The following is a 21,870-nucleotide window of genomic DNA, read 5'->3' as shown; positions in this document are numbered from 1 at the left end:
CTTTCTGCTGAGAATCACATCCATTTAATATTTTTATATTTGAACAAGCAAACAAAATATCCACCTAAATCTTGCCAGGAGGGAATACAGCAAGATAATGATAGTATCTAATTTTTATAAAGCACTTTTCCTCAGTAGATCTCAAAGTGCTACACAAGAGTATGATTCCCATATTACAGATGGGGAAACCGAGGCACAGATACTGGCATAAAGTCACCCAGCAGGTTAGTAGTAGAGCTGGGACTAGAACTCAGGTTTTCAGAATCCAAACTCACTGCACCACCCACTAGAAAACACCGCTTTTTACTCTTAAGAAGAGCTCAGATACTACAGTGATGGGGGGGGGGGTCAATATAAGAACCCGGCTACACAGAAATGTATCTGGAGGTGCCAGATATCACAGATTTGAGGGCTTGATCTTTCTTTTCCACCCAGATATTTATTGTTGCCATATAAGTGAAATACAGTCAATGAACCCTGTAGTTAACGGATAAAGAGTGCTACTTAGTGGACCGTAGCCTCATTCTTTAATGGTTAATAATTGTATTGGTTATCAATTAACACTAATTTAATGAGCTGGGGGTAATCGGGTGCTAGTCCCAGAATCAGACACAACAGAATTAAAACTGACAAGTCCAATATCTCGTGGGGAGTCCCGATGTGTATAGCGAAGACACTCACATGGAGGGCAAAGCAAAGCCTTAGCCACTTTTATTAACACAACCAGCAAAAACAAGAAAGCGCCAAACCACATAAATAGGAGTAGTACAGTGTTTGGTATCCTTCCTTGCATATGCTCATATATTTATATACGCAGGGGTGGCAGGTTTGTAGAAATTTTGGTGGTGCCCAAAACCCGCCCCTGCCCAAACTCTGCCCCCCACCTGCCCAAGGCTCTGGGAAGGAGTTTGGGTGGGGGAGGAGGTCTGGGGTGCAGGCCCTAGGCTGGGGCAGGGGATTGGGGTGCAGGGTGCAGGTTCTAGGAGGGAGTTTGGGGATGGGAGCAGGTGAAGAGGGAGGGGGTGCAGGGGTGATGGCTGTGGGGTATGGGAGGGGCTCAGGGCAAGAGTAGGAGTGTAGGGGGTGAGGGCTCTGCCTGGGACTGGGAATGAGGGGTTTGGGCTGTGGGAGGGGCTCAGGGTGAGAGTAGGAGTGTGGGAGGTGAGGGGTCTGTCTGGGGCTGGTGGGTTTGGGGGGTTAGAGAGGCTCAGGGCTGGGGCAGAGGGCTGGAGCACAGGGGGATGAGGGCTCTGGCTGGGGCTGGAGATGAGGGGTTTGTGGTGTTAGAGGGGCTCAGGGCTAGGGCAGAAGGTTGAGGGTGTGTGGGGGTATGAAAACTCTGGCTGGGGGTGTGGGCTCTGGGGTGGGGCAGGGCTGGGGATGAGTTTGGGGTGCAGGCAGGCTGCTCCGGGACAGGGGCCAGAGAGGAGGGCTCCCTCCAGCCCTTTCCCTGCCGGCAAGCAAGCTCTGGGGGCGGAGCCTCCCTTTCCCGCCCCCCAGCACTGTCACTGCATGTGCTCCTAGGGCCCCTCTCAGGTCCACCCGTGGTGGGTGCCGGGGGGTGCTGCGTGCGCCTCCTCCCCTGCTGTTGCCCCTGACTGTAGCCTCACTGGGGGTGACGGATGGGGCTGCCCCTTGCCCAACAAGGGAGGAGTGGTGACTGTGGGGGGGCGGGGGGGGAAGCTGGTGGAGGTTCCCGCCGGAAAAGGGAAGGGTCTGAGGTGGAAGGGCAGGCTCAGTCAGTCTGCCCTGGCAGTGGAGGTGGGGGGCGCTGGGACCCTGCGGCAGCAGTTGCTGCAAAGGGAGGCAGCATGGAGCTGCACGGAAGAGGCAGAGGCAGGGACCCTCTGCTTGGGGGAGGCATGAGGGGGGGACAGACGGGGCAGCAAGAGGGGATGGGAGGGGACACCTGGCCCCAAATATTGGTGGAGCTGGTCTCCTGGGCTCTGAATATTGCTGGTGCTAAGGCACCGCGTGGAGATATAACTCGCCGCCTATGTTACGCATACCCTTCCTTGGCGATCTGGTGGTAAGAGGCAAAGGACTTGGCACGTCAGATGAGTCTGATGGTCCAGACCCCAGTGCCTGAAGGTTGGTGATAGACAATGACAATGAAGAGCTGAAGGGTCAATGATGAAAAACTCACTATCGCTTACAGGGTGGTCTGGCCTATTATAGACCCTGGGGGACTGTCATGAATATTCATTCGGCTGCCCCGCCTCCCATGCCCATATCTAACTTCCTCACCTTAATAATACTGGGCTGCCTTTATTCTATAGATTAACGTATTAATGCCTTTTAGCTCAGTACCATATATGTCAACTATGGCTAAAGCAAGTTTGTGGTTAAACATTTGCCAACTATTTTATCCTAAAATATCTAAGCCGAGTATCATTCAATAGTCCTGCAGTTGACTGGCATCATTATGTATCAACTCCCCTCTTCAACAAGCTATTTACATTTCACCAAAATCTAGGGTAACTGCAGGGCCATTTTAATTTGTGCTAAGGGTCATAGGCCTATGCTTCATTTATTTTAATCTGTTTAAGCCAATGTTTTACAGCATCCGGGCCTGTACGTTCCTTGCATTACTGCTAAGTAAAATAAAATGCTAAGCTACCTCTATGGGTTACAGCACGGAGCAGGCCCACTGGGACTGGCGACACATTGATTCTATTGCTTCCTCTCTTGCTGTTTCACTCTGTGATTTAGGACAAGTCTCTAAACCTCAATTTGCACATATAACCCCAATAGGGAAGATGATACATCCCCTGCCCCAAAGGGTTGTTGTGAGAATGAACTTATGATTGTAGAGCACTTTGAGATCTTCGGATGAAACATGCCATGAGAGTGCAAATCATCTTTCCCATCCTGTGCAATAGGCATTAGAAGAAAAGGTTATAGGATGGTCAGGCAGCCTCTTGGGGCCTGATCCAAGGCCCACCGAAGGCAATGGACAAACTGGTGTCCATCAGTCAATGTCATCAGAGAAAGCCAGAGAATTACAAGGCCAATAACAAAAACTGATTGGGAGAACATTTGAGTAATAAATGCCCTAAGAGACACATGTGAGAGCAATGTGACCTGCCTGGTTTGTTCTCATTTAGTCCCATTTGGTGGATGCTCACTGAGGGCCAACACATTTAATGCTCAAGGAGGAAAGATATTTGGGCGGCAGAAGCCGACTTGGAAGCTGTCAGGTGATTTGTTTCCATTTCTCTAAACCAATTTGCAAAGTCAGGTCAGCTTTACTGCCCTGCAATAAACCCAATCAGAGTTTATGTGAGTTCAGGATGGTGTAATCTGTATGTTTTGGATGCACTAGGAGAAGAAGAAACGTTTGCAGCCAACTTACCAGCATGTTTCTCATTTGACATATCAACAAGTTGGTTGAGGTAATGGGAGAGATAAGTGTTTAGGCTGAAAATATTTAAGAAGCTGAGAATCTGGAAATGGGAGCTAGTTTTGGAGTTCTGGACAGGACAGTAACATAGAGGCTGAATCAAACCCCAGTGAAGTCAATGGAAAGATTCACTGACTTCAACATCCATCCACCACAGTATCAAATAAACTAAAATTTATCCAGGTAGCTAAAACACCTGGCTTTTTGTCAGTTTTTTGTCAAAATCAAGTGGAACTATAATTCATAATAATAATTACTTTTATTAATATTACTGATTGATTGAGTTGTATACATTACCTTCAGCAAGCTTCAAAGCACTTTACAGAATTACAGTCTATATTGATACCTACTATATACAGATTAAGTGATCTAGCACAGAAATCACTACACTTCGCAGTCACCTCTGTGTTAGCCATTACAGGTCTGAACCAAAGCCCAGTGAACTCAGTGGAAGTATATATTAGACTAATTTTATCTGGTTCTCTCTAAGTATTTTAATGATACTTTCCTCGGTACATAGCTTCTTTCATCCTAGGATTTTGAATAATACTTTGTGCTTCTGTTGTCCATTTAAGATCTCAAAGTGCTCTACAAATAATAAAGCAATCCTGAAACACCATCTGAGATTGGTACTATCATTGCCATTTTACAGATGGGGAAACTGAGCCATGGAGCATTTAAGGCTGAAAGGCTCAAATGTGAGCACTGAACTGATAGTCACATGGTAAAGAAATGGCCTGGTATTTGGAGGCGCTGGCCTACAGCACCTTCCATTGAAGTCAGTGTGAAATTCAGCACTAAAGCCAGTTGGGAACTTTTCAACAATAAGTATTTTCATCAGAAAATGTTGATTTGTCAAATCCCTAAGTTTTCATGGAAACGTACAGGTTTTGACAAAACTTTTGTCAGGAAACAGAGTAGCAGCCGTGTTAGTCTGTATTTGCAAAAAGAAAAGGAGTACTTGTGGCACCTTAGAGACTAACAAATTTCTCTAAGGTGCCACAAGTACTCCTTTTCTTTTTGTCAGGAAAGTTGCTCAGGTCCAGGATGGAATTTCTGGTCAAAACCACAGAGTGTGCCACCCCAGAATAACCAATAGCCCTATGAGTAGGGCAATCACCTTGGCTATGGGAGACTAAAGGAGTCCCTTCCCTGCCTGATTCAGGCCAAGGATTTGAACCTGGGTCATCCATACCCTAAGGAAGTGCTGCAGCCACTAGGCTGTTGACTTTCCTTGGGTTTTCTTGTGCTCTCTCTCAAGTTTTCAAAAGACCTCCGTTTTATTCTGCATCAGAATGGAAACAAATTTCAAATCACCAGATTTTTTTCATGAAACTGAATCTTGTTTTCTGGACAGCTGTTGTCAGCAGCTCTGAAGAGTCAGACCACTTATTTAGATGTCTATGTGAGGATGTAGGTGCCTGCATTTAGACCCCCCCATATTTGAAAATGCTGACCACAATCTCTCTGAGCTTCAATTTTTCCATGCAAAATGGAATAATCATACTTACCTGCCTCAAAGACATCTTGTAAGGATTTATTAATTAGGGCTCTATTCTGATACTCTTGAGTAGTACGTTCGTGAGGGCCCTCCCAAAGCCTATGCACTGTTTAAGCCCTTAAAAGAGGGTTTATGTGAGATTTAAATAATGTATAGAACATATGTTGAGCCCTCTGCATAGGGGTGAATTTCACCTTTACTGGGACTACTTGCAGAGCAAGGACTTAAAACAGCAAGGTACTTAAGCATGTGCTTAATTTAGGCATGTGAGTAGTCCCATTGCACTACTCTCATGTTTAATGTATCTTGCTGAATCAGGGCCTCTGAGTAACTGGTGAAATTTGCCTCTGTGCAGAGGAGTTAGCACAAGGTCTCTGCAGCATGATGTCCCACTTAAACTCTATTTACATGGCTCAAGTGGGATTTAAGTGAGGGATCATTTCAAACAAGAGTTGCTGGGGTTCCCACTGTTGTGATTGGGGGCTTGGGTTTCAGGTCTTTATTATGCACTCAGAATACTTGAATCACCACTTGAACTAAATGAACACTTACTGCACAGGTATATAATTGTTTTTCTTACTATCTATTACTTGACTGGGGTTAGGTAAGGTTAGTAGCAGAATTAAATGAATTTTCTTTGAAAGTTTGCGTTGCAAAGTAAGAGGTATAAAAGTTACATTATACATTGCAAATGTCTCTAGGGCTGGTTTTACAGATCTGATTATATTTCTGTTTTAATGCTTATTTTCTTTCTCTGTGTCATTTCCACTTTTGCATCTCTTGCAAGACTCATTACAGTTTTATTATCTTTTTTTTAACAAAATCAATGGCTGCAAAGCAGAGAATTATGTTTTTGGAATAAACAAGTCTAAAAAACCATAAATATAAATTAAGTATGGCGGCTGTGAAAAGGACTAAACCTAAACTGAAACCAATTAACAGCTGACCTTTCATTTTTATGGACCATGGCATGCGGCAAATCCATCTGACTTGGCACGTCTGAAAGGATCTGAGTGATAGCTGAGCTGCATTAAAAAAATAAATGAGTAAAATTAGTGTTCATGAAAGGGGACAGATTGACAGGCCAGGAAATGGAATCAGTCCTCAAGAGCCTTATCTAAAATCTATTGAAGTTAAGAAAAGTTCTTCCTTGACTTCAGTGCATTTTGGATCAGATCCTTTGTCCAGAACTACAGTGTAGTTGTGGGGCTTAGTTAATTTATGTCTATAGGTGTGCTTTGAAATCTGTGCATCGAAGGCGCTATAGAAGTGCAGAGGAATATTCAGATTTGGACGCTTTTCAAATGCTTTTCATGGAGCAAGGGGAATTCTAACACAAGAAGGCAGACAGGTGATAGTGAGCAACTGAGATGCATAAAACAAGGTGAACCGCAGAGGCAATGGGCAATTTGAGGTCAGCAATGTGTAAGAAAGAGAATGTTGTATCACTTAAGGTCCCCTCTAAGAAGAGTTAATAAACCCAACAATGGAGAAATTTTGCACATAGTCATGAATCTACCAGTATTTTTTACTGCTCCTATTAGAATTAGCTTCATTGATTTCTGAGGGGTGGAGGGGAGAAAGAAGAGGGGTGCTTATAAAAGGCTTTCTTGCCTTCTACAGCATAAATTCTTTAGAGGAAGGTAACTGCCTACCGCAATTAAATACCCAGGGGAATATTTTCAAAGCATCTAAGTGACTTAGCAGCCTAAGTCCTATTTTCAAAAGTGAATTTCAGTGAGGGGCTCCTTTTAGTGCTTTTAAAAATGTTTATCCCTACGTAGTGGGGTGGCTACCCCACTCCCGCAGAACTGGGTTAAAAGCACCCCTGGAGAGGGCTGCGGCTGGAAAAAAGCTAGGCTGATTGTGGAAGCAGCCACAGCTGTGACCAGCTCAATTAGGGCCCAGCTGGCCCTGATAAGCTGGTCGGGGTCCAGGAGAGATACAGGACCAGCGGCAGGTGAGACACCAGCCTGCAGAGGGCACTCCATATGCTGGAAAAGAGCTAATTCCCTGGATGACCAGCAGGAGGCGCCGTGCCAGTTAGTCGTCGCCTTGCTACAAGGTGGTGGAGAACGTGGGCATAAGCGGTCCACCCCGATACAAGGGGCAGGGCAAGAACTGTCGGAATATTGCCAGGATCAGAGACTTGAGCGACCAAGGGTGGAGAAAAAGGATGGACTATTACTGGAGAGCCTGTGTGGGCCGGCTTGCTGAGCAGCAAGCAGGACTGCTTCAGCTCCTGTGGGAGAAGGCATATGGACCTCATCGGGGGCTAGGCACCTGGGGCTGGAGGCCAGTGCGGGGGCCTAAAGACTGTTTTGCCTGTGAGTGACCAGGGCACAGTCAAGGAATTATGATGTGATTGGAATAACAGAGACTTGGTGGGATAACTCACATGACTGGAGTACTGTCATGGATGGATATAAACGGTTTAGGAAGGACAGGCAGGGCAGAAAAGGTGGGGGAGTTGCACTGTATGTAAGGGAGCAGTATGACTGCTCAGAGCTCAAGTATGAAACTGCAGAAAAACCTGAGAGTCTCTGGATTAAGTTTAGAAGTGTGAGCAACAGGAGTGATGTCATGGTGGGAGTCTGCTATAGACCACCGGACCAGGGGGATGAGGTGGACGAGGCTTTCTTCTGGCAACTCATGGAAGTTACTAGATCGCAGGCCCTGGTTCTCATGGGAGACTTCAATCACCCTGATATCTGCTGGGAGAGCAATACAGCAGTGCACAGACAATCTAGGAAGTTTTTGGAAAGGGTAGGGGACAATTTCCTGGTGCAAGTGCTGGAGGAACCAACTAGGGGCAGAGCTCTTCTTGACCTGCTGCTCACAAACCGGGAAGAATTAGTAGGGGAAGCAAAAGTGGATGGGAACCTGGGAGGCAGTGACCATGAGATCATAGAATAACAGAGTTGGAAGGGACCTCTGGAGGCCATCTAGTCCAACTCCCTGCCCAGAGCAGGACCAATCCCAACTAAATCATCCCAGCCAAGGCTTTGTCAAGCCTGACCTTAAAAACTTCTAAGGAAGGGGATTCCACCACCTCCCTAGGTAACGCATTCCAGTGTTTCACCACCCTCCTAGTGAAAAAGTTTTTCCTAATATCCAACGTAAACCTCCCCCACTGCAACTTGAGACCATTACTCCTTGTCCTGTCATCTGCTATCACTGAGAATAGTCTAGATCCATCCTCTTTGGATCCACCTTTCAGGTAGTTAAAAGCAGCTATCAAATCCCCCCTCATTTTTTTCTTCCGTAGACTAAACAATCCCAGTTCCCTCAGCCTCTCCTCATAACTCATGTGTTCCAGTCTCCTAATCATTTTTGTTGCCCTTCGCTAGACTCTCTCCAGATGGTCGAGTTCAGGATCCTGACACAGGGAAGAAAGGAGAGCAGCAGAATATGGACCCTGGACTTCAGAAAAGCAGACTTTGACTCCCTCCGGGAACTGATGGGCAGGATCCCCTGGGAGAATAACATGAGGGGGAAAGGAGTCCAGGAGAGCTGGCTGTATTTTAAAGAATCCTTATTGAGGTTACAGGGACAAACCATCCCGATGTGTAGAAAGTATAGTAAATATGGCAGGCGACCAGCTTGGCTTAACAGTGAAATCCTTGCTGATCTTGAACACAAAAAAGAAGCTTACAAGAAGTGGAAGATTGGACAAATGACCAGGGAAGAGAATAAAAATATTGCTCAGGGATGCAGGAGTGAAATCAGGAAGGCCAAATCACACCTGGAGTTGCAGCTAGCAAGGGATGTTAAGAATAACAAGAAAGGTTTCTTCAAGTATGTTAGCAACAAGAAGAAAGTCAAGGAAAGTGTGGGCCCCTTATTGAATGAGGGAGGCAACCTAGTGACAGAGGATGTGGAAAAAATTAATGTACTCAATGCTTTTTTTGCCTCTGTCTTCACGAACAAGGTCAGCTCCCAGACTACTGCACTGCGCAGCACAGCATGGGGAGGAGGTGACCAGCCCTCTGTGGAGAAAGAAGTGGTTTGGGACTATTTAGAAAAGCTGGAGGAGCACAAGTCCATGGGGCCAGATCCACTGCATCTGAGAGTGCTAAAGGAGTTGGTGGATGTGATTGCAGAGCCATTGGCTATTATCTTTGAAAACTCATGGCGATCCGGGGAAGTCCCGGATGACTGGAAAAAGGCTAATGTAGTGCCCATCTTTAAAAAAGGAAAGAAGGAGGATCCTGGGAACTATAGGCCAGTCAGCCTCACCTCAGTCCCTGGAAAAATCATGGCGCAGGTCCTCAAGGAATCAGTTCTGAAGCACTTAGAGGAGAGGAAAGTGATCAGGAACAGTCAGCATGGATTCACCAAGGGCAAGTCATGCCTGACTAATCTAATTGCCTTCTATGAGGAGAAAACTGGCTCTGTGGATGAGGGGAAAGCAGTGGACGTGTTGTTCCTTGACTTTAGCAAAGCTTTTGACACGGTCTCCCACAGTATTCTTGCCAGCAAGTTAAAGAAGTATGGGCTGGATGAATGGACTATAAGGTGGATAGAAAGTTGGCTAGATTGTCGGGCTCAGTGGGTAGTGATCAATGACTCCATGTCTCGTTGGCAGCCGGTATGAAGTGGAGTGCCTCCAGGGTCGGTCCTCGGGCCGGTTTTGCTCAATATCTTCATAAATGATCTGGAGGATGGTGTGGATTGTACCCTCAGCAAGGTTGCAGGTGACACAAAACTGGGAGGAGTGGTAGATACGCTGGAGGGTAGGGATAGGATACAGAGGGACCTAGACAAATTAGAGGATTGGGCTAAAAGAAATCTGATATGGTTCAACAAGGACAAGTGCAGAGTCCTGCATTTAGGACGGAAGAATCCCATGCACCGCTACAGACTAGGGACCGAATGGCTCGGCAGCAGTTCTGCAGAAAAGGACCTAGGGGTTACAGTGGACGAGAAGCTGGATATGAGTCAACAGTTTGCCCTTGTTGCCAAGAAGGCCAATGGCATTTTGGGATGTATACGTAGGGGCATTGTCAGCAGATCGAGGGATGTGATCGTTCCCCTCTATTTGACATTGGTGAGGCCTCATCTGGAGTACTGTGTCCAGTTTTGGGCTCCACACTACAAGAAGGATGTGGAAAAATTGGAAAGAGTCCAGCGGAGGGCAACAAAAATAATTCGGGGACTGGAACACATGACTTATGAGGAGAGGCTGAGGGACCTGGGATTGTTTAGTCTGCAGAAGAGAAGAATGAGGGGGGATTTGATAGCTGCTTTCAACTGCCTGAAAGGGGGTTCCAAAGAGGATGGATCTAGACTGTTCTCAGTGGTAGCTGGTGACAGAACAAGGAGTAATGGTCTCAAGTTGCAATGGGGGAGGTTTAGGTTGGAAAAACTTTTTCACTAGGAGGGTGGTGAAGCACTGGAATGGGTTACCTAGGGAGGTCGTGGAATCTCCTTCCTTAGATATTTCTAAGGTCAGGCTTGACAAAGCCCTGGCTGGGATGATTTAGTTGGGGATTGGTCCTGCTTTGAGCAGGGGGTTGGACTAGATGACCTCCTGAGGTCCCTCCCAACCCTGATATTCTATGATTCTATGACACTACAGACAGGAGTGCCCCTACTTGGATGGAGCAAGGAGGCCCCACCCAGAAAACACAACCCCTGTGAGGTCAACAGGGGGGCCTGTGGGGAGCCAGGGCACAGGAAGAGGGAGTGCCCCTATGGAACTCACACAGCCCAGGCTAGCCCTGAGGTGGCCAAAGGAAGGCACTGGATGTGCTTCCTGTGCCACAAGGCCGGGGGGCGGGGGGCAGATAAGACGGCTTTGCCCCCAGAGAAGGAGTGGGAGGCCGGAGGATTGGGCTCAGTCTGAGACTGCACCGAAGGAGGGGGTGGTAAGGACCAAGGCCCCAGAAGTGAGAGGGTCTGGGGCAGAGGGGCCCCAGATCAAGAAGGGAATCCATGCGGGTGTGAGACAGGCCACAGTGGAGACCCGAACAGCAAGGGAAACCCACATGGGAGCTGAGCAGGCTACAGTGGGCACCCAAACCCTTCAGGAAGGGAGCCAGCTGCTCCAGATGCTGGAGCACCTACGGCAGGAGAGAGACATCCTGCGGGCCCAGCTAAGAGGGAAGCTGGGGAGATAAGACCACATTGGGGGAGCTCGAAGGGGGAGGGTGTGTCGTGGGGTGGCTGCCCCACTCCCACAGAACAGGAGTTAAAAGCATCCCTGGAGAGGGCTGCTGCTGGAAAGAAGCTAGGCTGATTGGGGACGCAGCCACAGCTGTGACCAGCTCAATTAGGGCTCAGCTGGCCCTGATAAGAGGGCTGTGAGCCCGAAGCTGTGGGAGTCTCTCTCTAGCTGTAGAGAAAGAAGGACCTGGCTGCCTAGGAACTGAGCAGGGTACCTAGAGTGGAGCAGGGCTGGGGGAAGGCCGGACGAGCTGGGGAGCTCCAGCCTGGACAATCCCCAGGTTCCAGGCCTTGCTAAAGGCCAGGAAAGGTACTGGGGCTACAGAGGTGTAGCCTGGGAATAGGCAGAGGCAGCTGGTCCAACCCCCCCTTACCAGTGATTACAGACTGCAGTTTGCCCCAGGGAAAGGGGCCTGGATGATGACTGGCAGTAGCCACTGAGACAAGGTGGGTTTAGAACGTTGGGGGTTCCCCAGGGTGGGGAGACCCAGAGTGTGGGGTTACTGCTTGGGCAGAACCCCAGGGTAAAGGGCACCAGGGTCCAGGAGGGACACGGGACCAGTGGCAGGCGAGACACCGGCCTGCAGAGGGCGCTCTATACGCTGGAAAAGAGCTAATTCCCTGGATGACCAGCAGGAGGCGCGGTGAATTGTTGCCTTGCTACACCCTAGTTAATGAAGTAAGTTTGTACATGGAAAGACAGGGATTTCTTTTTGACCCCAGTAGGTATCTCCTGCAAGGAAAGTATTCCCGCACAGAAACATTAGCAAGTCTTATCCGTTTATACCACCAAGTATGAGCTTTGTTTATACTCATCACCAATAGGTCCCAATCCTGCAAGCCCTGAAACTCATCCTTTCACTTTAAGCATGTGCGTCATTTTGTTAACTTAATTGGGATGACTAATATGTGTAAAGTTAACGTGCTTATGTATTTGCAGGATCAGGGCTTTAACTTGCATTGGTAAAGTACAGATGCTATTAATGGTCGTAACAGAATCCAGTGCTTTTCAGCCACAGATGGTCTTTATTCTCTGTAAAGAAATATTTTCTTATGTAGGTTCTATTTTTACTGCCCTTTAATTTCTTTGTATCCATTTGTTCTTTTATTATGGGAAATGGGCACTGAGAAAGAACTGACAATAGATGTTTTAGCCATTTGTAACCACTGTTTTTCTTATTCTTAACTTGATATTTAGTGCCCGGATGCTCCAATCAAGGATCAGGGCCCTGGGATGCTAAGGTCTCTACAAATAAGAAATACCCAGCTCCAGCAGGCATACATTTAATAAGCTTATGAAAGGACACAAGAAGTCAATGAAATGGAGAAAAAGAGGCTGAGAGGGAATTGAGAAGACTGCAGTAAAGGAGCATGTTTTGACAGTCAGCAGGAACCTCAGCTTGCCGTTTGACTAGCCATTGTCACATGGCAATCGACTATGGGCATCACAGCAGAGGCGTGACTCAAATACCTCCTCAAGTCTTAGGTAACTTCTACTTCCTAGTCCTCCTTCCTCTTCCTTCTGGATCCAATTGCTTTCTAGGCTCAATGGGTAAATTTATCCTGGGTGACAAAATGCTACGGTCCCAAGTGGATGCAAGCCAGGGATACATTTAGCCCAATGTTATAATAGTCACAAAAATGTAAAACTAAACAATGGTTAGGCCACTGGTGTGCTGTGACGACTGTCTAGCATGCTGATGAGTAATGTCTCATTGTTTCCTTGTACTCCATTGTTTGGATCCATCTGCTGTCTTTTGTCTCGTAAGATCTTTGGGGCCGGGGTTGTCTTATTTGTTCTATGTTTGTACAGCGCTTAACACAATGAGGTCCTGGTGCATGACAAGGACTCCTAGGCATGACGGTAATACAAATCCTCCTCCTCGCCACTGAACATATAAAGTAATTCTTACTCCTGCCAATAGCGCTTTCAGAACAATACAGAAATTCTAATTCATTCTAGATGAATCGTTGTTGTTGTTGTTACTTTTTTGTCACTTGGGATTTGCTGTGGGACTGGGGAACTCTACTCGATCTGACTACTGCTTTTATTTAAAAAAAAGAAAAAATCTAAACAGGATTTTTCTGAAACCACTAGCAATGCGCACCTGCATCCCTGCCACCCTGTTGCAGCATCCTAATACAGACAAAGCAGAGGGCCATTCAGAATAGATTGTCATGGAATTTTTTGTGGAAACACTTACACCCCCAAATATCCAGGGGAGCTTTGCCTAAGTAAAAGTTGAGAGAATTTGTGCTCTGGACCATGGTGCCTATGACAAAGCGCTGCACTGAGTTGAACTGGTGGGCACTATGTTCCATTTTGATATTCCCTTCTCATTGGGGAGGAAGGGAGAAGGCAAGATCAGTCTACACGAGATGTGATTTTTTTAAAAAAACAACACAATTACAACATTAGCATGTGCCTGGGGGTTGGGTTGGGGGCAATAAGTAACTCAGGATACTGGTAGCAAGGATCTCTGGAGCCTTTCATGACTTGCTCAAATCAAGGTGAAATCTTTAGTGGCCGGAAATCATCATTGTTGTTATAGTTTGTATGACCTTCATGTGTAGCAGCCCGGACCAGGACTTCGCTATTCTAGGTGCTGTACAAACACGGAAGAAAAAGAAGGTTTATGCCCCAATGAGCTTATTATTTAATAATACTTGGCTCTTTCATAGCACTTAAAAGAGGTCAGAATTATTACCACCATTTTACAGATAGGGAAACTGAGGCACGGAGAGATGAAGGGACATGGGCAAGGTCACCCAACAGGCCAATGGTAGAATCTGAGTCCCAGTCTAGTGCTCTTTCCACTAGCCTATGCTGCCTCTCAGACAAGAGATGACAGGTGGATGCACCTAGATGGGGAAGTATAACCAAACAATGAGTCAGTCTGGTGGCTGTTCAGTGGTCTGTATGAAGTGAAATGGGGTCTTAGACCAGATCTAAGCAGACACATGTCCACAACAGAAAACAATTAGCCCCACAACTGGCATTAGCTGACCCCTGTAGTCAACCGTGGAAAGAGACAGGAGCAGAGGAACAAGGTTTGTTGCAGTTCTGAAAGCAAAGAAAATGAGCTTTCATTGGATATGGGGGATAACTGGGAGTCAGTGAATGGTCTGAAGAGAGGCTGGTTATGGTCAGAATGGCAGGCGAGGTGGCTGATTGCAGCTACAGTCTGGACACACTGAACGAATGGGTTGAGAGGAAAGAGAACCGTGAACCTGGGAGGCCAGAACCATATAATGAAAAGCGGGGAGAGGCAGCACGTGGAGGGTTGAGGAAGACAAAAAAAGGCTATTTGCACAAGACATATGAAACATCTCCCGAGCATCTCCTGAAAGTTTTCCTTTGAGCACAAACCTCTGCCACACAGCAGAAAGCAGTACACTGGAATAACTATGTGCATATTGTAGCTGCCACTCCGTATATCAAATTAGTAAAGCCCAATAAATCCCCTATTATTTTGTTGCACTATAGAGAATACAGGTGTCTTTATGCATAACATTTTCACGCAACCCAGCAGGAGTTACACTTTAAGCCTAAATGGCATGCACTTCGTTATCTAATTTTTACATGTTAATTCTCTCAAGATGTCTGTTAACGTAAACCTCATTAATTAATGTTCCTTTGACATCTGGCAGCGTACGATGCACCGTTTTAATAAAATCAAGACTGCAGCGTAGTCTTATTACCATGAATAACAACATCAGTGACACTTTGTGGGCCTTAAAATAATTTCACTTAACCCACAACAACAGTGTCCAGCAAAGCAGAGGTACACCACCACTCTACTGTTCTTCTTGTTGCATTGTCTTTAAGGCAAAATTATCCTAATATGGATATTCAGGAGGATGGAAAGAGTCTTCTCTCAACCGAGCACATCCCATTGAAAGAGTGAGGGATATTTGCACTCTTGGGCTTAAGGGAGAAAAAAACTCAACTAATGGATCATCATGAAGATAGGTCCTTTGTCTCAGTTGAAAGGGGCCCCGACCTTAGTTTGTGGCTATGGTGTAATCTGCACCTCTAGCTCCAACTCAAACACCAGGTCCAAAATGTGTCCAGGTTCAACAGATCAATCAACACCGTAAACATTAAAAAGGAACAGAAAAAGAAAAGAAGTGAATCCACATTCCTCTACACGTCTTATTTTTGGATTGGAGGTTGGGTGACCAGATGTCCTAATTTTATAGGGACAGTCTTAATTTTTGGGTCTTTTTCTTATATAGGCTCCTATCACACCTCCCCCCCCCCACATCCCAATGTTTCACACTTGCTGTTTGGTCACCCTAACTGGAGGCAGAAGACATCAACATATCACAGTAAAGATCGCTTTTGCATTGTTTCCATTCTGACACATCTGGAATCAACTAGTACCTGAGATCTGAAGACAGATCCTGAAATTTCATGCCTGGTTTCCAGACTAAAGAGTATTGGGGCTAGATCCACACAGTCATTTAAGCACCTAAATCCAAAATTTAGAACCTGAACCCCTCCCCTGCCCTTAGCTGCTGCCTAACCTTGTTGGTGCCTGAAATTTCTGCTGGTAAAGTCCCCTAGGTCTCTTCATTTCTATTGGTGGGAATGCACAATGCTGCCTCAGTCTTGACACCCGGCACCTCGCTTGAACCTAAGCCACATTGGGATCCTCAAACTAGGCAAGGGACTGACTATCTTGCCTGTGGGGTCTGATTTGGTAGGTGTGCTCTGAAAATGCCTACTGGATCAGCCTCTTGAGCAGGGACTGGAAGCTGGGTCTCCCAGGAGAGTGCTCTAACCACTAGCTAGAGAGTCACTCCCATGCTTGCTGGCCTAGTGAATATTTAAATATGTCATACAAAAAGAGGAACAACTTCAACAGGAGGGATTGAGAGCAACCACCCTGTCTACCCTCTAAACCAGTGGTTTGTGCATTCTCTGGGGAGGTGGGAGGGCTGGGTTCAAGTCCCTACCCCACACCAGGCAGAGTGGGGATCTGAACCTTGGTCTCCCCCATCCTAGGTGAGTGCACTGGATACAGCACCTAAGAGCATCACCAGCCTCTCTGCTTTTAGAGGGAAAAAGACTGACATAGTTTAGGTGCAAGATACTTGGCATGCTGCATGATGAACAGATGCCCAGACAATTTACGGGACAACTACACAAAACTCTGGCAAGTCCAGCTCTTCTGTACAGATCAGAGAGACGGGTGATCAAGAAGAGGCACTTGAGAAGACCTGAAGCTGTTGAAATGAGATGTCTGAAGGCAGCAAGAGGGGTGACATCGCTGGACCACACGTGGAATGATGTGATCAGGAGCGAGACCAAGGTCTGCGATGTCAGAGAGGAGGCTGAGATGGTATGGGCATGTATGATGGATGGAGGATGGGAATCCGGTTAGGGAGACACTTGAAACTAGAGCTCGAGGGAAAAGGAGAAGGAGACCTCCAAGCAAACAGTGGATAGACTGTGTAAGGGAGGACAGAGTGGATATAGAGCAAGCGTTGGATTGGCAAGCCTGGAAAAAAATGATCTGGGAAACTGACCCCATTTACTGCATAAAGGGGAAGAAGCTTAGAAGTACAATGTATTTTTATAGGAGGGCTCTGTCTGGCTTATGCAGAGGTAAAGAAAACCTCACACAAAGACAGCAGTGGTACACTGAGCATGAGTCCATACACATTTTATTAACCCAGTTACAACTTTCACTCAACTGGGTGCCTAGACACATGGATAAACAAGGCCAGACTAATCTTACTGAAATACATACTTCTCTCACCCTGCCATGCATTATACATTGTGGTCTGTGCACGCAAGAGGCTGGAGTTGCCTGTATCTCAGGGACAATTTTAACAACAAAATGATTCACCTCAGGGGACTTCTCTCACTTTTCCATTTAAAAAAAAAAACAACCCAAATCCAAACAAGTGATGTTTTTATGATGTGAATTATAGCCCAATAGGAAATGAACTCAGAATATCAAACTGCTTTCAGTTGGGTAGGAAAGAGATTTCCCCCTCGATCTGGGCAGTTCCCTATTCTGCAGTCAAAGGCAAGCAGCTAGAATGCCACATTCCCAAAGGTCAAAGGCTAACTTTCATTCACCGAAACATCAGAGACCCTTTCGGATTTTAATTGCAGAGAGGTTATTTGTACGGTCAAGTGACGGAAAGGGTACAACGGACTGAGGCAGAACTATGCCCACAAAATTCAGTTCAGGTTCTGCTGCGGTTCAGAAAGGATGACAAGTTTAAAAGTGGAGAAAAATAGTGCTTTCAGAAACTCCTGACATGTCTGTTGGTTTGTTGTTTATAGATATACGCATTAGATATATAAGCAAGCCAGCTAAATTCCATCCTCATGGACAGTTCAATGGAAAGTTAGTTTGAAAATACAGTATATCATATTTCATGAATTTAATAGGGTTTTCATGATTTTACAAAGTGCTTCAACCAGACACTCACAGCTGGAGGCTGCACAGCAGGAGACCTAAAACACTGCATCTGTGTTTTTCAACTCTTGCCAGAATCCATTGAATTTGATCCGGAATGACTATGCATCTTTGGAATGCACATTCACTTGCCTTATCCAAATAAAAAAAAAGGGGGGGGGGCAAAGAGTCCTATGAGAATTCCATATGGAAACACTAAACTAGCATTATAAGGGATTTCCTATAAACAAAATTATGGTCACAAATTTTGGACTCCAACCACATTTAAAACAAAGGGCCCTTTTGTGTTTCTTTTTAAATAAATAAATACACACACACACACATTTATATATAATCATTTGAGGTTCATTTGCACTCTCTCTCTCTCTTTTAAAGATTGCAGAATTCCTAACAAGAGCAAACTTTAATCGCCCTGCGTACTAAATCCCCTGAAAATAAATAACCAGGGCAACTTCAAAAGTCCATAATTAGAAGCACATGTGCGGTGTTACAAATTTCTGGCTGAGGCGACTGGGTTGTAATTTAATGTTATGATCTGCCATAAATATTATCCATAATGAGCAGACTTCATGTTACACTTCTGTACGTCAGATAATGGCAATATTTTTTGCCTGCTTTTGTTCAATCATCAAAGTTTAAGTGTAGTTAAAAAAAAAAAAATAACCAGGTCTCCAGTCAAGGAGATGACTGTTCTTTGCACTCCTTACTCTAAAAAGAATTAGTGATTTTATTTTATTTTTACAGTTTAAAATGTGATAAATATATAGTAGGAGATGATAGGAGCAGGGAAATGAGCACCAGAGCTTGAGAAAATGGTTGTTTGAGTGAGTTTCCTGTAACAGCTTCCTGGGAGGAGTTCTGTATTTTCCATAGCATCCTTACAGCTCACTCCCATCAGGGAATCTGGATAATTTTTTCCCCCTGTGTTATAGCTGGTCTATGGCCAGTTGTCAATTACGCCAGAGAAACTGAAGTTGAGGGGATGAAATTTGGCATGTCATCCTGAGAAACGTTTTTGATGTTGCTTCTAAGTCCCAGAGGGGTGAAGTGCCAGGCGGTAAATTTAAACAAATGTACAGCTGTAAAGATTATGCTTTGGTTTTCTAGATGTGTGTGATAAGATACAGAAATAACTTGGGGCCATGGAACGAGTCCACAGTCTCATGACTCATGCAAAAGAAGTTGTGTTGTTTTGGACTTGAACCAAATGGAAAGGCTACATGGATTTCCCACTTTGTGTCATGGGATCCCCTGTTTTTGGTGGCAGTACTAACCATCACCTGGTCTATTTGTCCCCTGAGTCACAAAACTAGTCACAAGTCTTTCTTTAGTATGGTTTCTTGGCAGATACAGCCACACCACTTAGCCTCTGAGGAACAGGTAGGTGCCATGCTGTCTTGTGTGAGATCTGTGTCCTAGACAGAAAACAGTTAATGCTCTCAGTCAGTATCTGCCCATGTATAACGGTCAGGCCGCCTGTATTTTTCATACGCAAAGAACAACTGTTTTGTCCAAAGACTTTTATGTTAGAGCCAGGAAAACAATGTCTGTGTGAGTGTGTCCTCTGTACAGGTTGCAGCAACACAACCACAACAAAACATGGCTACTGTAGCTCCACATTGGCAGAGTTTTTTTAATTTAAAGGCATTAAACAAAGGCATAGCAATTTTGAGTTGCATACAGCACAAGACCCAACTTACATGAGATCAAACTAATTGTAGGCCAAATTAATCCCTTATGGTAACTTTCACTCACCCCAGCAGGGTTATACCTAGGGATGAATTTGATCATGTTTTTCTTGTAAGGAACAGCAAAGCAAACAGAAAATATGGGACCGTAAACATTCCAAGATTGTCAGATTATCTCTGGAAAGGCTCTGCAAGGTGCTCTCTAAACCTCAGAGACATAGGAAAGAAGATAAAGGCGCCCATCAGTTCCCATGATGGAAAGCTGCTCCCTTTCTGACTATCCTGGATTTCTTTTATTAAGGCTCTGGATTGATGTTTTTTCACTTCCATTTTCTGGAACCAAACTACGGGGAGAAGGGCTGTTGTCAAGGCATTTCTAGTCAGAAGCGAGGGAAATGCCCATTCTCCTTAGACTTACAGCATAGTTTTGCAGACTCAGGATGTTCAGATGATGTCTGGAGTACCACTGAACTTTTGAGTGCTTCTCTGAGTCTAACCAGTGGTCATATTTTTCCTGCACATTGATCGTGGATAAACAGTTTAAAGGTGCACAGTCAGGTCATTCAGGTCACATACTAAATTGACCACAAACACTCTATATCTTTCAAGAAATACCCTTTAGATTTTAAATACCTGGTTTTATAATAATACTTAGCACTGCACTAGGGCCTTCCAGCCAAAGTATATTGGCTTTAAAAACAATTACTTAAGTCTCCAAATAAAACCAGAGTGCCGGTCATACCTGGCTGAATCATAGAATATCAGGGTTGGAAGGGACCTCAGGAAGTCATCTAGTCCAACCCCCTGCTCAAAGCAGGACCAATCCCCAATTTTTGCCCCAGATCCCTAAATGGCCCCCTCAAGGATTGAACTCACAACCCTGGTTTAGCAGGCCAAAGCTCAAACCACTGAGCTATCCCTCCTGCCCAAAATTTGGCCCTCAGTGACTTTCTCCATGTTGTAGAAGAATCTGTAGGAGAGCCAGAATTAACACAGTTCTTCCGACTCTCAGATCTGGGCATATGTTTAAGGTACTGTTCTTAGAGCACTGGACAGGAGATCGGGGAACCATTATGCCAGGTACCTGTACAAACACATTCTAAAGAGAAAAGGCAGACTGAGGATGGGAGAGGAAACAGAAGTGAACTGACTTGCCCACGATCACAGAACAAGTCAGTGGCAGAATCAAGAACTGAAATTAGTGTTGTGACTCACCGTCCAGTGCACCAGACTGACTCCCTGCCCATTTGTATACCCTCTGCTGGTTCTTCGGCAGAAAACCTGACTTACCAAAAGAAGCGGATATGTTGGGCTGAATTTCTCTTAACACTTCTTTTAACCAACAGTTACTCTGTACTGCAAATGCACTGCAGTGACCCAACTTTGGTGCACCAGGAACACCCTTACAGCATACACACCTCATAAAAGGAATGGGGCTCAGTGAAGCGAGGAGGCTAAGTGGGCCACCTGGAATGCTGTTATACATACGGTAACAATTCTGCAGCCACCTACGTTGTGCAGGTGTCGATACGCCACATACCTGAGAACTCGGAACGTCACTGGAGCGACAGGAAGATGTCACTAACAGAGATCCCAGAAGCGAGTTAGGCATTTTACAGTTGTGTAATTAGATAAGTCTTAGTCACAAAGACCTTACAAACTAAGCATACAAAAACCAAAGGTCAGGGAAGGAAAGCAACTATAGAGATAAAAAGACCAAAGTAATGCTTGATGCTCATCTTGTAGGGTCCTCACTCTTTGTAGCCTTTTTCTTGCCATCTTTCCCTGGTGATGCTGTCACATCTTCTCTCCAACCCTCACCCCCTTCTGTCAGTTCAGCTCTGAGGAGTTTTCAATCCGGACCCATTACCTACCCACCTAGTCTGTCTTATCCCTCTCCTCAACCTACTTGAGGCCAACTTCCCAATTGCTTCTACTGACTTCAGGGGACTTTGGATCAGGCCCCAAACCTGGAATTGTTGACTCCTATGGGAGTAACGGAGTGCCCCCGTGTAGCTCCCTGGCAGCTACTAGGCCAAATATAATTCACAACTTCCCGTTCCAAAAGCACAGGCTTCTACTGCTTCAGCTAAAGAAGAATTTCCATTAGAAGTTAGCAGTATAGGGCCTATGACACATAGACCAGAAGTTCTGATCCCATCTGGTAGAGGTTAGACATACACACCAGCCAGTTAAAATTACAGTATTGTAAGGGAAATAGGTTATTGACTTACTGACAATTTGTTAAACATTTAAGTATCTGTTTGACAGAGGATGGAGGCAGTCCCTACCCAGAAAAGTTTATAATCTATGACAGAATAGGCAGGGTTCACTAGAAATACCACAGTAGGAATTTAACATGTCAGTGGGATGCATTTTTACATATCACTATATATATATCTCCAGTTCTTGTGGATATCAGGGGCCAAGTGACATTTGCAAGAATGAGGAGAGGATGGTGGCAAATTGAAATGGGCTTGCAAGAGCTAGGAGCTGGTGTGGAAAAAGATCGGGCAAGAGGGTGAGGGCAGAAATGAAATGTCCGCTTTCATTAGGGGCAAAATTCTAAACTTTTATGTGCTGTGTCGCTCTGTCCAGGACATTCTGCATTAGCTCCGCTTGTGGGAGTCTTACTTAGGTCAGTGGGAGTTCCACACACTGAACATTTAA

The 21,870-nt window shown here is 45.5% G+C and overlaps 1 protein-coding gene across 1 annotated transcript in view; it reads left to right on the top strand.

The window, feature by feature from the left end:
* LOC144930545 (uncharacterized) overlaps positions 1-21,870 on the top strand; it is a 171,084-nt gene that overhangs the window by 82,526 nt on the left and 66,688 nt on the right. The window contains exon 6 of the mRNA XM_078852703.1: positions 12,271-12,558. Coding sequence (XP_078708829.1) covers positions 12,498-12,558 — 61 coding nt within the window. The 5' untranslated portion in view covers positions 12,271-12,497. The remainder of the gene's footprint in view (positions 1-12,270; positions 12,559-21,870) is intronic.

The sequence above is a fragment of the Lepidochelys kempii genome, chromosome 5 (genome assembly GCF_965140285.1).
Source record: "Lepidochelys kempii isolate rLepKem1 chromosome 5, rLepKem1.hap1, whole genome shotgun sequence".
In the NCBI taxonomy this organism is placed as follows: Eukaryota; Metazoa; Chordata; order Testudines; family Cheloniidae; genus Lepidochelys; species Lepidochelys kempii.
This window is presented reverse-complemented; position numbering and strand designations above follow the sequence as displayed.